The sequence below is a fragment of the Grampus griseus genome, assembly GCF_964374135.1.
Source record: "Grampus griseus genome assembly, chromosome: 1".
In the NCBI taxonomy this organism is placed as follows: domain Eukaryota; kingdom Metazoa; phylum Chordata; class Mammalia; order Artiodactyla; family Delphinidae; genus Grampus; species Grampus griseus.
In genome coordinates, this window is record NC_139017.1 from 108799885 (window position 1) to 108817140 (window position 17256).

Consider the following 17256-nt stretch of genomic DNA (forward strand, 5'->3'; position numbering starts at 1 on the left):
CTGATTTTAATCAGTATCCTTTAGCTACAATAAACCATAATCACGAGTAAAACAGCTTTCAGAGAGTTCTGTGAGTGCTTCAAGCAAATTACCAAGCCTGAGGATGGTTTTGGAGGCTCCCAAACTTTGCACTTTGGGACCATCATTTTCCTTTGTCAATGTAGGTACTTGGGTGGAAATTTTTGAGAAACAGATCTACACCCTCATAAATTATAATCCACAATACTTATTGATCATCTACTCAATGACAGGCACTGAGCTAGGTACTAGGAATATAAAAATGAACAAAGCATACTCCAACTCCTCCCCGGAAGGAGCTCACAGACATTGTGCTATGGGACTGGGAAAGAGTGAATAAGACATCTTCTCTGCCTCCTGGAGGTGAGTGTATCGTGTAAATGAACAGGCGTCCTGTGAACGTTTACACTGATACCAACTTCACTGCTTTCACTTGGGTATAATTCCCTCTGAGTCCGTGAGGAGGAGTCAAAGATTTCTAGTTCCCTTGGTGGCTAGGCACACGGTTATATCGTTTATTGTACTAAGAGAGGGAACACAAATGCAGAAGCAAGTTATATGTAAAGGCAAGTTACTGATCTTTAAGTGGGTGTTTGAGACCCCAGCACGATGTCCATACATAAAGTTTAAGAGCCAAATGGAGGTTTGATCCAGAACTTGAGAGGTTGGAGTTGGAGACCCGGATTTGAGAGTCACAAGCATTAAGGTAGTTAATGCCCTGGAAAGGGATGGTCTGACTTGCAACTTTGTAAACTCCCTCTACAGATTGTTAGTAAGTGTGGCTGAAAGCTGGTATAATATGTTGGGAAACACCGGCGTTTAAGGGCCGTACAGAGCAAAGCAGGCATGGAAGGAGGCTGACAATCCAGAGAGTTTGGAGGACCCCCAGAGTGGTGTGATGCAATACAAGAGAAGTTCCATCAAAGGAGGCTGTTCAGAGTGTGCTGGAATGAGGTCAAGCAGGAGAGGATTCACTCTGGGACTTGGTAAGTCCACTTACCCATAGAGGTCTTCCATGACGACTGAGGGAAGCACATTGCGAGTAATTTTATTTCGAGGAAGAGATGCAGCAGGATCCGAAAGAAATCCTGGTCTCTCTGGGCAAGGGCTTTAAGGTGGCGGTGAAAAGACAAAATTTTTAGCTTTTCTGTGCCTTTAATAAATTCTTACTGAATCTGAAAGTTTGGTTGGACCACTGCCTGAGGATCTGTCTCTTCTCAGGGGTCCTCAGAAAAGAGCATTAGAAACCTCTGATTGAGGACGTGCGCGGCCCCGCCTCCAGTCCTTCAGCCCGGCCGCAGTATCACGGCGCAGCCACCAGGGGGTGCAGACTCCGGGCCCATCAGCGAGACTTGGGGCGGGGCCAACTGCGGGGCGGGCCCTGGCACGGCTTCCGGTTTCCGGCGGAGCCATCGATCGACGCGCGCAGCCGTCATGGCAGCGGAGGAGAAGGATCCTCTGAGCTATTTCGCGGCTTACGGGAGCAGCAGCTCAGGCTCCTCGGACGAGGAGGATAACAGCGAGCCAGAGGAGACAAGTCGTAAGGCCTCGGATCCGGCGAAGTCGGCGGGCGGCTGTGGGAACAAGGCGGAGAAGCGGCTGCCTGGACCCGACGAGCTGTTCCGGAGCGTGACTCGCCCGGCCTTTCTCTACAATCCGCTCAACAAACAGATCGACTGGGAGAGGCACGTCGTCAAGGCGCCAGAGGAGGTGAGGTCCCCGACCCCGTTTCCCGATCTAGGTCCCGGCCTCCGCCCCCTTCCTCCTGAGTCCCCTCCTGGGGACCAGCTGTCCGCCCCACACACGCAGTCACCCCCTGCGGGATGCCGCACCACCCTCTCCCACCTCCAACCCTGGGGAGCCCGGGCCCCCTCCCCCAGCCTGGTGGGTGTCAGACCGGATCCGCAGCCCCGCCCCCTTGTGAGGAGACCCAAACCTCCGCGCTCGGTGCCCTGACCCCGCGCGGCTAGGACTAACGGTGGTGACTCCCCCGCCCCCCTGCTGCAGCTTCTCCCCGAGACCCCTTCCCTTTGATGCCGAAGTGCCTGCGGTGCTGCCTCCAAGACAGTGTCTGCTGCAGCCTCCTGAAGGGGTCAGCCTTGGCGTAGTATCTCTGAGACTGGATTCTTCTTTGGTAACTAAAAGTTAATAGCTTTATTTGTATAGGGAACCCTTTGGCTTTTCACTTAACAGTAGTGTGATTTTGATGGAAAAATATGTCTTTAAACCTTAAAAAAGAAAAAAAAAAGTCAGCCTGAAGAATAAACGAACTGCAGGGAGGTGCATGTGCCCATACCGATTATAGGAACCTCGGTTCGTCACAGTGTTTCTTAATGTGTTTGCTTAACAGCCTCCGAAGGAATTCAAAATATGGAAGTCAAACTGTGTACCACCTCCGGAGACCTACTCTACTGAGAAGAAACCTCCCCCTCCAGAGTTGGATATGGCAATAAAATGGTCTAACATATATGAGGACAATGGTGATGATGCCCCACAGAATGCTAAGAAAGCTAGGCTTCTCCCAGAAGGGGAGGAGACAGTGGAATCAGGTAAGGAAAGTCAGACTCCAGTGGTAATGCCTTTTGGTCCCTGTGATGAGTTTTAAGAGAACGAGATGTTTAATGAGTGAAACTTAAATCTAGTCAGTTAGCAAACTGATTGTGATGGTCTTTGGGTGTCTTTTGCTGTGTGTGTGTGTGTGTGTGTGTTTAACATCTTTATTGGAGTATAATTGTTTTACAGTGGTGTGTTAGCTTCTGCTGTATAACAAAGTGAATCAGCTATACATACACATATATCCCCATATCTTTTCCCTCTTGCGTCTCCCTCCCTCCTACCCTCCCTTTTAATGTGTTTTTGAGAAACGTCATAAAATATTCAGGATTTAAAGTGAAATCTTTGATGTCTCAACCAGTAGTATATTGATGTATGATGCCTTATTATTAAAGCAGCATGAGTTATTTCATGAACTCTTTGTTGTGACTGCAGTTGTGAAGTGCTGATGGCTTCATTTTATATTAAAGCAATTGTGCTTTACAGCCAAAATTATTGTCACAAAATGGATTTAACTGAGTATTACTACATAGTAATTAACAATAGTAACAAGATAATGACTTAGTTGTCTTGCCTTAGTTCATAATATCATAATTCCACCTTACAATTCCATTATTGTAAGTAATCACAGTAATCTCTGCTTCCATACTTTTACCCACTTACCCCCTTGCCTCACTTGCTTAAAACCCTTCACCAGCAGCAGAGTGAGCCCTCTATGATAGGCCCTGCCTTTTTCTCCACCCTCATTTCAGATGGCCCCCTTGTAGAACTTTAAGATCTTAAAATTCAAAACTGAATAGACCATGCTATTTTATGGTTCCATGCCTTTTAATATATGTTCCACCTTAGTTGGGAATGTTTTTCCCTCCCTCTTTGGCTGGTAAACTCATTCATCCTTTAAAATCCAACTCTAAGAAAAAGAGAGTTGGTAATATCTAAATCTCAAATATTACCTTCCTCTAGTTAATTATTTGCTCCTCTGTACCCTGTATGTGCTAATGCTATTGATGGCCCTTACCTCCTTTTATGTGATTTTTTGTTCATAAGTCTATCTGCTTTATGAAGATGAGTTCCTTAAACAGCAGGGTCCAGGTGTTATTTATGTTTATAATACAGTTTGTAGTATGTTGTGAGTATTCAGTGGATTATTGGACTAAATATTTTTGACTATCATTTTTATGAAAGCGTGTGTTGTTTTTGTTAAACAAATTTCTGATCTTCCCATAATACAACTGCTACTTATTTAGCTCATTTTACAACTGCAGAGAATTTTGTTTGTTTCAAGAGAAAGGGTAACAAACTGGTAGGAGTTCTTACTCCAATTTTTGGTTTTTTGTTTGTGTTTTTTTAAGGAATAGGATATTTATTCAGATCTAAAGTGTCTCTTCACAAAATTAATGCTTGTTAATTCCAAATGGGAAAAAAATAGTACCTTCATTTTGGAGTTACTTCATTGTGGAGAAGCCTGGCAGACACCATTTTAATCAAGCGATTAAAGTGATCATAAATAACAGGACAAATCAAAACTGAGTGTCACTTGAACACAGCATCACGTTGGTGATATCCTTGCCGAACACAAACACGCACAAATTGAGGGATATTCCACAAAATAACTAGCTGAATCTTCAAAAGTATCAAGGTCATGAAAGTCAAAGAAAGAAAGATTGAGGAAACATTTTTGACTACAGGACACTAAAGAGATGTGACGATTAAATGCAATACACATTCTGAAGTGTATCCTTTTTTTGCTATAAAGGATATTACTCTCCAGTTTTGATTCTACCTGGCTTTCCCATTTCTTTCACTGACTTCCCAGTGTGAATTAGAAGTCAGTAGTGAAGGTACCTCTTCAGTAAATGGCATCTTTTTGGACATGCCAAATGAAGTGGACATTAAAAATACCTCATATTTTATAGTATCTTTATATAATTAATAAAAAACACTTTTGCATAAATTACATTTAATCCTTACAACACCTTGTGAAACCAGATAGGGAAGTGTCAGAATGAGAGCTTATGTGACTTGTCCAAGATCACAAAACTAGAAAATGCTGAGCTCTAAAATAGTACCTTCACACAAGTTTTCTAATTTGTTACTCTTAGCAACCTAGTACAGAAGTGATACATGATTCATTATTACTGTTTTGTAGACAAGAAGACAATCTCAGATTCAAGAATTGCCCAAATTCACACAGCTAGGAAGAGGCAGAATAGGAATTCAAATTCAGATCTTTAAATGGAAATGATGCCATATTAAACTGGGGTTTAGTCTCTTGATGTTTTGCAAGCGAGAGTGCTTGAGGAGTAGCTGTCCTGTGGGAAGAATGGCAATAAGGCCACTAGAGTTGATATTCAATCTAGGGTGTCATAGGCTGGTGCTCTCCTATCTTTGTTCCTATGTGGAAAAGGCAAGGTTTATATACCAGGACAAGTAAGTAGAAAGAATTATCTTTTTTTCCAGCTTGCCTTTTAAGTTCAGGTAGCAGGAAATATGTGTGAGAGAATGCTGCTATTCCCATAGGTAATTTCTGACCTTTTGATCATATGATGGTCCTCCATTAGAAAGTGGATGTTGGCAATATCAAAAAACAAAAGGACCCCAGTGCTCAGCCAGCTTAAAGCTGGATCATAAGATTAAAAGATAATACTGAAATCTTCAATTTTGACTTTAATGTTGGTTGTTGAATGTAACTATCTTCTTTTTGTAATGAATACCTTTCTTCTTAGGAGTGATTTTTGCCATTTCAAACTCCCATACTATGTTCACAGATCAATTTCCCAACCTCTTTTTTTAACCCCTTTTTTTTTTTTTTTTTTTTTTTTTTGCGGTATGCGGGCCTCTCACTGTTGTGGCCTCTCCCGTTGCGGAGCACAGGCCCCGGACGCGCAGGCTCAGCGGCCATGGCTCACGGGCCCAGCCGCTCCGCGGCACGTGGGATCTTCCTGGACTGGGGCATGAACCTGTGTCCCCTGCATCGGCAGGCGGACTCTCAACCACTGCACCACCAGGGAAGCCCAACCCCCTTTTTTTTTTAATTCATAAAATATCTTGTATTAGAAGCTCCACATTCTTTTTTTGTTTGTTTGTTTTTAATAGGAGATGGAGCAATCTTTTTTTTTTAAATTAATTAGTTTGTTTATTTTTGGCTGTGCTGGGTCTTTGTTGCTGTGCGCAGGCTTTCTCCAGTTGCTGCGAGAGGGCTTCTCATTGCGGTGGCTTCTCTGGTTGCAGAGCACAGGCTCTAGGTGCACGGGCTTCAGTAGTTGTGGCTCGCGGGCTCTAGAGCGCAGGCTCAGTAGTTGTGGCGCACGGGCTTAGTTGCTCCGCAGCATGTGGGATCTTCCCGGACCAGGGCTCGAACCTGTGTCCCCTGCGTTGGCAAGCGAATTCTTTTTTTTTCTTGTTTTTCTTTTCTTTTTTTTTTTTTTTTTGCGATACGCGGGCCTCTCACTGTTGTGGCCTCTCCCATTGCGGAGCACAGGCTTCGGACGCGCAGGCTCAGCGGCCATGGCTCACGGGCCCAGCCGCTCCGCGGCATGTGGGATCCTCCCGGACCTGGGCACGAACCCGTGTCCCTTGCATTGGCAAGTGGACTCTCAACCACTGCGCCACCAGGGAAGCCCCCGCAAGCGGATTCTTAACCACTGCGCCACCAGGGAAGTCACAGAAGCTCCACACTCTTAAATATAAATCTCATTTTTAGATTATCAAATTACTTTGTTTTTATTTTTCCTTCTCATTTTCTGCCCTTTGGCCTTTTTTGCCAGTTAACTCGTTCCAGGTAAGGAAGCTGGGAAAAATTCAAAACTCATCATAAATCCTTACTACTTATCAACACTTGTTTCGTGGTTGTAAAATGTAGATGATTAAGGCTTAGATATTTATTGTAGCTTAATTAACATGTAATTAATCTTGAAGGTCTAACTAAAGTAGCTAATGCTTTTTTTTTTAAGAATTTAGAACCTTAGTTTCTATTAATAATTTAAGCTTGTTTACCTCAAGTGACATGAATTCCATAATATAAAAATTGTTTCCTTACAAGTTCATCTGTAGTATACGGCACAGAGTAAGAAGCTCAGTAAAGTTGATGATCGAACATTTCAAGATTTTTTTTTTAAGACAATCCCTTGTTATATCACTAGATGGCATTAGCTCTTCTGTTCAGTGACTGGTAGGAAGATATTTTTCCAACCTCAGTAGTTTGTGTTTTTATTGTTATTCAGTAAATGAACTTGTAATAAGTGACAGATTAAAAGCAGAAGTGTCTCAGGACGGTCTTTTTAATATATGTTAACACTGCATTTTCTAGTAGAGTTAGAAAGTAATTTCAATTTTTATATTACTACTGAAAATAGTCTCAAAAGTCAAGCATGATGATAATTAAGCACCAATTAAAAAACAAAGGCCTTGGCTTGTTTAAACTGTATGCCTTATCAGTTGGTTTGTAGAACAAGTATTTTTTTGTATACATGATAAATTAATGATTAAAACTTTGCTTTGTAAATTCCTGGGATGATTTGTTGATCTGAATTGTATTTTATCATACTGGGTACATAAATCTGTAGTGCTCTATTAAATAGATGAATAACATCACTGTGCTGTGTTTCAAGATGCATTACCTGCTGTTGATACCAATTATTGTCCACATCAACAAAGGAAATATTCTGAGTCTGGTAGTTAGCAGAAGGGAATTGAAGGCTTAAGGTTTTAAGTTTATTTTTCCCATAATGAGTTCGTGATCTGAAAAACAAAACAGATGAACAAACAAAACAAAACAGAAATAGGCTCATTGATAACAGAGAACAAACTGGTGGTTGCTAGAGAGGAAGGAGTTGGGGGGACAGGTGAAGTAGGTGAAGGGGTTTAAGAGGAACAAACTTCCAGCTATACAATAAGTAAGGCACAGGGATGTAATATACAGCATAGAGAATATAGTCAATAAGATTGTGATAACTCTGTATGGTGACAGATGGTAACTAGACTTATTGTGGTGATTATTCCATAATATATAAAAATACCGAATCACTGCGTTTATACACCTGAAACTTAATATTGTGTGTCAATTATAATCCAATAAAAAAAAAGAACAGGACAGAGCTCCCCAGTCTCTATCAGAAGAATATCGAGAAATAACATGTAAAAAATGACTGTAAAGTCCTTTTGCAATGTGAAGTGTTAAGTAATAACAATAAAATTGACATTGTTTTTTTGACTGTTAATAAAAGGGACGTTGAAATGAGAAAAAAAAGTTTATGTTCTGATATCAATGGCTTCCCCAATTTTTTAATATGAAGTCCCCTTTCAACATCAAAATATTTTATAGGCCACCACATGGTAGTTATTGAACTTTGAGTATCTATTGATTGAGAAAATAAAGTACAATAAATTCAGTAATGTGCTTAAAATAAATTTGTATTTTATAAATCATAACATCTTCTACATGTTGTGTGTTCCATCTACATGGAGTTCTTAAAATAATGCCATTCGTTTGTTCAGAGAGATGGGGATTAGCAGCTGTTCTGTGCTACCCTGTGTTTTGTTGAAACATGTAGTTGGATTGTTTTAATTGAATAAAAGGGCCCATTGTTTCAGGTTTTACAATCTTTTTATTTATTAATTGGAAATTTTCTGTGAATACAGATACTAATAATATAGAAATATAGAATATATAGAAATAGAAATAGAAATATATAAATAGAAATATAGAATAATATAGAAATATAGAATATATAAATAATATAGAAAAGTGTAAAGGACATGGTTTTAATTTGAGGTTCTTCTCCCCTCCCCCCCATATTCTCCATAATATGAAGGCAGGGAAGAAGTCTGTTTTTCTCTTGCCATTGGAATATTCTGACCATCCTAGGAGCGGGAGAATGTAGAACACCTACATAGGACAAAACTGAAAATACAGTTTCAGTGAAACATCTACTTGTGAAAGCCTTTTTAACTTCAAAATGCATGTGTGGGGCTGGGGATGGGGCGATGAGATGGGGGCAGGTGTTTGTGGGGGGTGGAAAGCAGATTGGAGGAGAAAGACTAGCTGATAGACACATAATGTCATGGTTAAATTGACATCTTTTTTTGTAAAAAAAAAAAAAAAAAAGAACGGTATGTGTTCCATTCTTAACATGTAGATTATATATTTAAATATCCACCATGTATATACTGTAGAATATTTGAGAATAGCTTTATCAGAACAAATTTTGATTTTCTCATTTTAAGCTACCTTAATATAGCACTAAAAGATCACTGTAGATTTTGTGTAACATTACAGTTGAAAAAATTCCTTATTTTTACTTGCAATTCCTTATAATTTACTTGCAATAACTTCTGAAAGTTATTTTTGTTTTTTTATTGGAAAACTTTGAAAGAAACATTAGTTGAGGATAATGATTTTGGTATAGAGTCAATGAAATTTTAATGCTTAACATTTTTTTAATATTACTGATTGAAACTCTTCCTTTCCTATTTAAAGATGATGAAAAAGAAGAGCATACTTCTAAAAAGCGCAAAATAGAACCGGGAGAACCAACAAAGAAGAAAAAATAGAAAACAAATGACAAGAATTTTTGGACTGTGAAACTTTGTTGAAATGAATTTTTTTGGCAGATTAAATTGATATTGTAAATTATTATGAAACAACATCTCCATGAAAGTATATGTTAATTAACTAATGAGTTTTGGTGCAGGAACCTTCCACTGTAGAACTCATTTTTTATTTAAAACTTATATGTATTTAAAACTCAAATGGTGACTTGTGATTGTGAAATTGACAACACTTGGAAGCATTCTTGCTACCACAGAATTGGTGACATGCTTTGAGTTTCATCCCATGTTGACATGCCAATGTTCTATGAACCTTTTATAAAGGAGTATATTTTTAAAGTAAATATATTGTACTGTGAACTTGTAGGGTGCTTTTCAGCAGTGTTTGTACAGTGTAAATAGATCATGGAAATAAAATTACCAGTATTACTATTACTGCATAACATTAACATTTGAATATTTGTGACAAGTACCCTCTTTGCCATGTGACATTCTGATAGTGGGTATTACCATTTAGGGAGTGCCTCCTGTGTTCCAAGTGCTTTGTGCATATATTATCTCTGATCCTCAGCCTAATAAAGCAGGTATTAATAGCCTCATTTTATAATAGAGATTAATTTATCCATGGTTACACAGCTAATGAGCAATGAATTTGAGATTTAACTCAGGACACTTGAACTCCAAAAATATCATACTAAACCACCTCTCAGCCAATCAGAATTTAGTCATCTTTGCTCAGGGGGAAATTCCTCTGCCCTCCTGATTTCTGTAATGATCCATACGGCCTGAAGACCATTAAAAACATTACTGAAGGGCTTCCCTGGTGGCGCAGTAGTTGAGGGTCCACCTGCCGATGCAGGGGACACAGGTTTGTGCCCCGGTCCGGGAAGATCCCACATGCCGCGGAGCGGCTGGGCCGATGAGCCATGGGCGCTGGGCCTGCGCGTCCGGAGCCTGTGCTCCTCAAGGGGAGAGGCCACAACAGTGAGAGGCCCACGTACCGCAAAAAAAAAAAAAATTACTGAAAAAAAAGTCATTTTAGGAACTGTAGTTGCCATCTCTTCCAGGTACTCTTCTGTGGTAATCAGTAGAGATCTTCTCCCCTGATTATATTACTGCACTTATATATGCCTTATATTATGATCATTGATTTCCCTGTTAAATAGTAAGCTTGCCAAAGATAAGGATCTTCTACAAAGATTTGCTAGATGTAGCAAATGAAATTACGGGATACCCAGTTAAATTTGAATTTTAGATAAACAACAAATGATGTTTTAGTATATGTGATATTTGAGAAATACTTATAGTAAAAATTTATCTGAAATTCAAATGTAACTGAGCATCTTATATTTTGTCTGGCAACCCTACGCCTATGTGTTTTCTCTACCCAGCTCCTGTTTTAATGCTTTGCATGTAGTAATAAAATCAACAAGGGGTATTTAGGAAGATTGTAATCTTAGATTTGACTTCTGCAGTCCAAAATGCAGTGAAGTTATTTGTAACATTTTGAAAGATAAAAAAGAACGGTTATATACTGCGTCAGTCTTTCCACGATTCTTACATGCCTTTAAGAGACAAGAGTTAATAACAGGACATTATTCAGTTTTTTAAAATCCCCAGTCTGATTGTTTTCCCCATGCTGGAAACCAACATTTGAAAAACTATAAAATTTGTTGAGAACATGAATCAAGTAGATTTAAGTTTGTAAAAGTCATTAAAAGTGTACCAGTCATAGTGTTTTGTGGATTGAGGAAGGGACATGAGTATGATGGCTTCCACTGTATCTTCAACTTACAAATGCAGTTCTACAGCTGCTTATCCTCTAGGTTTACAAGTATCTGAATCCCAAAGTTGAAATAATTGATAAATCAAGAAACTTTTTAAGGTTGAAATCTTTGTACATGAATAATTGGGAGGGCAGTGGTATCATGTACTAGGGAGTGGCATCAACTGGTAAAGCATGAGTCCAATGTGACAGAAATGGAAATATGAGGTTGTGATTCCCAAATCTGGAAAAATCTATAGTCTGGATGAATGTATTGGTGGAACAGATATCTCAGAAGTTACTGAAATATTACAAGATTTAAAAAACTAGCATGAAAATGAACCTCATACAAGATAAAAAAACACCAGCAAGCCACTGTCTGAAAATCTTTTTAACTTTACCACTCATTGTTTCAACTCCTATCTTGTATCAATCAGTTTGTGACAGAGAACAAAAGATCACTAGATTGGTCTCTAGTGGTGCTTTGAGCCTCTTTTCTAGAAGGTAGCAGAACTGGGAAGGGGAGAAACAAAATACCACTTTTCCTTGGAGGGGGTAAATATTCTGATATTTTAAACAGGAAAGGTAGTTGCTACACTTGTGAGATTATTAAGCAACTGCTGGAAGATGTGCACCTATGTGAGTACAGGTCAAGCCAGTTTTAGGAGTGGGAGAGAGAATTTAGGAAGAAGGAGGCTAAATATTTTGGGGCAGTCTGACTCAGCCATTTGTATCTCGGGTTTCTTTTCAAAGTATGGCCAAGTAACAGAAGGGGAAATGAACTTGCTTATGGATTGCTTCACCTTCTGCAGAAATATCCCTGGTTGGAAAATGGACTTTCATGTCACTCTACATCTATCACCACATTAGAGAATGGATTTTTTTTACCCCCTTCAGAGATGTCCTGGGAACATGTCTAAGTGTCCATGTGGGTACTGTAGATAAGGCGCTGTTTGGTTCAGGTAGTGAAAACCCAGTGGAGAAGGAGCTTCTAAAAATCCATGAAGATTCGGAAAATCCTCTATCCAAGTTGCTTCCTTTTTAGAGAATCAAGTCACTTGATATTTCTGATTGTTTCCTCATCTTTAAGATAAGGAAGTTAGGTCGCATCAGGCATGAAGGACTTCTTTTGCGCAAAGACAAAATTTGAGAAAAGAACTAAGCATTCGTGGACCATGTTTTAAAATTCAAAGTATAAATAATTTTATAGAGTTTTATGGAAAACTGGAATCAAAGAACATTACTGAGAAAATTTACCCTGCTTTGTAGCCATTAAGATACTAATATTACTTGGACTTGCTTCTAATCTTAACCCTTAATGCTGTGTCGTGCTTTTGAATTCACAGAGTTCAATCATATAGTAGTATTTTATTTGCCAAAAACCTAATGGGGTAGGTTTTATCATTTCCAAATTAGAGAATGGAAAATAGGCCCAGCAAGATGAAACAATACACGGATACACCAAGAGTTAGCTTCAGAGCTCAGGCTAGAATCTGCATCCCGTTCCATGCAAAATTTATGGAGAACCTCTTGGGTGCAAGACATTATGATAAGAACAAAGGACTCATCTTCATTTTGGCAAAATCACATTGGCGGCCATGAGGAGGATGTATATGTAAGTTACGAGTCGAGTCAGAAAGACTGGTTGCTGTAGTCTAAATAGAGTGATAAGTGTCTGAGTGAACTAAGGCATTGGAGAAGAGACACTGATTTGAGAAACGGATAGTGCTTAGTTGGATATAATGGCTGAGAGTGAGGTTTCCTTTTATTGCAAACTATGTACTTTTAATTAAAATATGAATGTAGCAATGCAGGTTTGGACATGACCTACATGTAAAACATATTGCCATACAATTCAGTTAGAAACAAAGCCCCACTGGGGATATTTGAAAATGTAATTATTTTTATAGGTATCTGAGTGAACCCAGCAACTTTGATAAGTTAAAAACGGTGACATTTAAATCCACACTGGGCTTTAAAACATATCATTGGTGGTATTTTGGATTTTAGCGTTTCATATCCATAGTGAACTGCTTTCATACCTCCATTATCACTTAGTGCAGAAGTTCAGACATTCCAACAAAAAGGCGTTATGCTCCCAGCAAATGTTTTGAACTTTGCATAGCACTCTGAAGTTCTCTCTATCTCCCTCTACACGGTTTTCCTAATTTCAGGTATCGCATTTGCATTTTAATGCAAAAAGAGAGAGAGGTAACAAGAAGCATTTGTATGTACAGTCCGAAGAGGAGGGATTTTGCCTGTTTTGTTCATTGACTAGAACAGTGCCAGCACATAGTAGCACTCAATATAACTGCGAAGTGTTGATGGTAAGAATTCCTCACCTGGGCTTATGGGTGATCCTCTCGAGGCTTGTGTTTTCAGTTGTATGGGCCAATAAATCTTGAGAATTTAAACCAGTTTAAGTGTTGTGTCATTTTCCGTCAAAAACATCCTAATTGATGTGAAACTCTTTTCCCCTTTGGTTTCTTCCAGGGTCCTGTGTTCTCCTGGTTCTCTTTATTTCTTCTCTCTGGCCCCCTCTCTTCCAACTGCCCTCAGATGCCACTGTACCCTACGTTGTTCTCTTCTCTACACCGGTTCTTGACAGTGTCAGCCAAGTTCATGGCTACCACAATCAGTAACCCTGATGGTTCCCTGCACTGTATGCTTACCAAAATGCTCTTGTAAAGCCCCAAATTTATGCATCCGATTGTACATTTCTGCTTGGGTCTCAAAGTCCCCTCACATACTGTATGTCCAAAACCAAACACATCGAGTCAAAACCCACACCACCTCCTATAATTTGTTTCTGGTTAATGGCATCACAGTCAACCCAGAAACCTGCCTTCTGCCTTACTTCCTTCCCATCATGTGGGTTTGGTCAGTAAATCCTGAGGCTTCTCTCCCCTCATTCTGACACACTTCTTAGTCCAGCTCTAATGAATTATTTACAGTTCCCCAGATACACCATTGAGTTTAATCATTCTGTGCCTTCACTTGTACCATCTGCTTGGCCTGGCCCTTCTCCATCTGCTTAGTGAACCTCCCTTTTTCCCTCCAAGAAGCAGTTCAAGTATTCCCACCTTTATTCACCTTGTTCTATTTATCTCTGTATCTGCACCTGAAAGTTGGTTTTCCCTATGCTCAGTACTAAACAAATAGCCAACATTTATGGAGTACTTACTATGTGCCAGGCATTGTTCTCGCGCTTTCCATGTATTAACTCATTTAATTTGATGAGGTAGGTGCTAGCCCTACTTTTCAGGGGAGAAAACACGTACAGAAAGGTTAAGTGATTTGCTCAAGGTGGGAGAGCTGGGAAAGGCAGGCCGACTGGCTCCAGGTTCCTTCCTCACTGCCCTGGAGTCAATAGATTGGTGTGTATTTGACTCAAGGACTCTTCTTAGCCCTAGAAGGCACTCAGAATACAAAAACTTGGAGAATTAATGAATACAAAACCAGTTCACTAACTGGAGGCCCAGCATTTGTTTAATACACCAGAAACATCTTTCAGATGGATCAGATTAATGTAAAAGGAAAGTCAGTGCATAAATGTTTTAAGAAGACCGATGGCAATTTCAGTGATTTAGTAGCTTATTTATCACATAGTTGGAGTGGTTTTGTTTTTGTTTTTTTTTGCGGTACACGGGCCTCTCTCGCGCCACGGAGCACAGGCTCCGGACGCGCAGGCTCAGCGGCCATGGCTCACGGGCCCAGCCTTTCCGCGGCATGTGGGATCTTCTCGGACTGGGGCACGAACCCGCGTCCCCTGCATCGGCAGGCGGACTCTCAACCACTGGGCCACTAGGGAAGCCCTCAGCCTACTTTTTTTTAGCAAAGCAAGATAGCTTTAAGCCACAAATTGTGCCTCAAATTTCATTGTTTTCTCTAACATTTCAAATTATGGCTTGAGTTTAGAGTCATAGCACCAGGGCATGGGAAGGCCTCCAGAGGTCCTCTGGTACAGCCTTCCCAGAACATGGGAATGTCTCCTCTGTGATCGTTCCTCTCTTTTCTAGGCTCACAGGCAAGCCCATGAAATGAGAGGTTTACAGGCTGGATTTGAAAAATCATTTCCTGTATGTCTGTAATATTTGGTACCTAGGGTCTGGAACTCGTCCTGTTCCTTTCCCTGTGTTTACCATTTTCTGAAAAAAGGAGAAGAAACAGAGGATTTGGCACATATCATTGAAGTAAAAGTGCAGCTCTATTCCTGGCATAATTACCTGTCTCCATTTCTAAATGGGACCAAAATTCTAGCAAACTTCCCCAGCTGACTGTGGAGTTTACATTTAGAATTCCTGAGAAAAACTGCAATGAAATAACAAAACAATCACTTCCAACTAAGGAAATGACTTGTCTGCCAGCAAAGCTATAAGCAAGCCAACTCAGAAATAACACCCACACCAGGGGGATTTTTTAAGACCCTGGTGCTAGTTTTTGCTAGTTTTCAATCTGGAGACGTACACACACACAGTCATTGGAACCTTCTCTTTTTTACCATGTTCTGCCTTCAGGCCTTCCCCTCCAGTCCTCTCCTTAACTACAAAAAGTGGCCTAAAAGAGGTAGCATAGCAGTAAAATTTCTTCCATAACATTTGGAATCCATATGTCAAATCCATAAGGCATAAACTCTTCATTGTTTTTCTTTTAATTTAGGCTTAATTACTTGAGCTCCAAATCCCCCTGCCCCGCCTCCCTCCATACCAAACTAATTAGAGCAATTATCTGAGCCATCCTGGGCTACAGATCTGTTAAAGCCTGTTATTGAGGTTAACAAATGAGAGGGTTAATTTCTCTAGACTGCTCCATAGTTGTCAAAGAAAGATAATAAGCCCTTACATTTGTAGGGTGCTTTTGCGTTTTTAAGGTCTTTTTTCTGTACACCAAGCTGCCACCCAGGAGAAGGGTTTACTTTGGGGGTTCCAGACTGTCCGGAACCCTTGAGGTAAGTGACTTAATTCTGAACTGAAGCACTTGGAATTCACTGCTACAACATGAAAGAGGCTCCCCCCGCCTTGCTGCAGCGACTGTATAAAAAAAAAAAAAAAAGATTTTGATGCTTTTTTAAAGAAATAGGATTGCCAGGTAGTACCTCTGGCGCCAACTTAGAAATGTTGACTTCAAACCTTAGACAGTAAGTGGCTTTTTTTAGATAATTTGACCAGGACTCTGAGTATTTTTAACTTATTTAGAAGTTGCTGAATTCATCTGGTTGCTTTGGCTAATTATGAGCTGCTTAGGTTTTTCTATTCTTTTTCCACTTTTGTTTCCACTGTAACAGTAGCAAGGCTATCCTATATCAGTCTTGCTAGGTAGCTAAACTAAAGTTCCTAATTTAATCTTTTGCCCTGAAGGTTTTTTTTAGATCACCCAGCCTAGTATTAATTTTTTTCTTTTTTAAGCCCAGGAGAATTAGTTGAAGGAGGATTAGATTTTCTTAGCATTTACCATGATTTCAACTCATTTTTCCAACAAGGATTTGTGAAAATGTGATAAACAATGATGGAGAACAGATTTTATTTTTAATGTTCTAAGAGAAATTACAACTTTATTGCACTAAATTTTGAGAATGTGTTGCCTGTACAAGAGTTTAAATTGGAGAATAGATTTTCAATTGCCTCACATAAGTGCCAAAAGTAAGGGGAAAAAAGTCCATATGTTTCATAAGCACAGAAAACAAAAACTTTTAAGCTTTTTTTTACTACAAATATATTTAGTCTTTTCAAGGACAGGAACAATGTTTACACCAAAAATACAATAACAATTCATTATATTTATCACATTGTTTTAATTCATTCTCATATTATACATTATTATAAATTCTATTATAAATTCTATATAATAGTAATGTTCATTTAAAATTTTTCTGATTATGAAAATGATACATGCTCATTGTAGAAGTTCTGGAAAAAACAAAAGAGAAATCATTTTAGTAGTGAAATCCACAGTTAACATTTTGATATACAATATTTTCTTAGAGTTTTTTCCTATGCATATGTGTACATATTCTACACAATATAGATATTTAATATTTTACTTAACATTAAGCATCAATTCCATTAAGAATTCCTCAAAAACCTAATTTTTATTTTATTTATCTTTATTTATTGTTATTATAACAATATCATGTCCATATTTTTCAGCACTATAAATAACGCTAAGATGAACATCTTTGTAATTAAGTATTTGGTTGTAGTATTTGACTATAGAACTACTTTTGTGAGTAAGAACTCAAGATGGAGTCATATGTAAAGTTATCCAGTTTGCTTGACTTAATGTTCCTAACCTCTTTTTTTCTGTTATCATTATTGCTTTATTTTTTTCATTGTTTTTTAAAAATTTATTTTACTGAGGTATAGTTGATCTAC

General features: G+C 39.1%; 1 protein-coding gene across 1 annotated transcript; it reads left to right on the forward strand.

Annotated features, from left to right (window-relative positions):
* The first annotated feature begins 1425 nt into the window (after window positions 1–1425).
* On the forward strand, window positions 1426–9806 carry LOC309833932 (UPF0690 protein C1orf52). Its single transcript, XM_082672496.1, has 3 exons — window positions 1426–1728; window positions 2369–2567; window positions 9050–9806. Exons 1-3 carry the CDS (start codon window positions 1453–1455, stop codon window positions 9121–9123), a joined length of 549 nt encoding a protein of 182 aa, XP_082528622.1. The 5' UTR covers window positions 1426–1452; the 3' UTR covers window positions 9124–9806.
* The last annotated feature ends 7450 nt before the right edge of the window (window positions 9807–17256 follow it).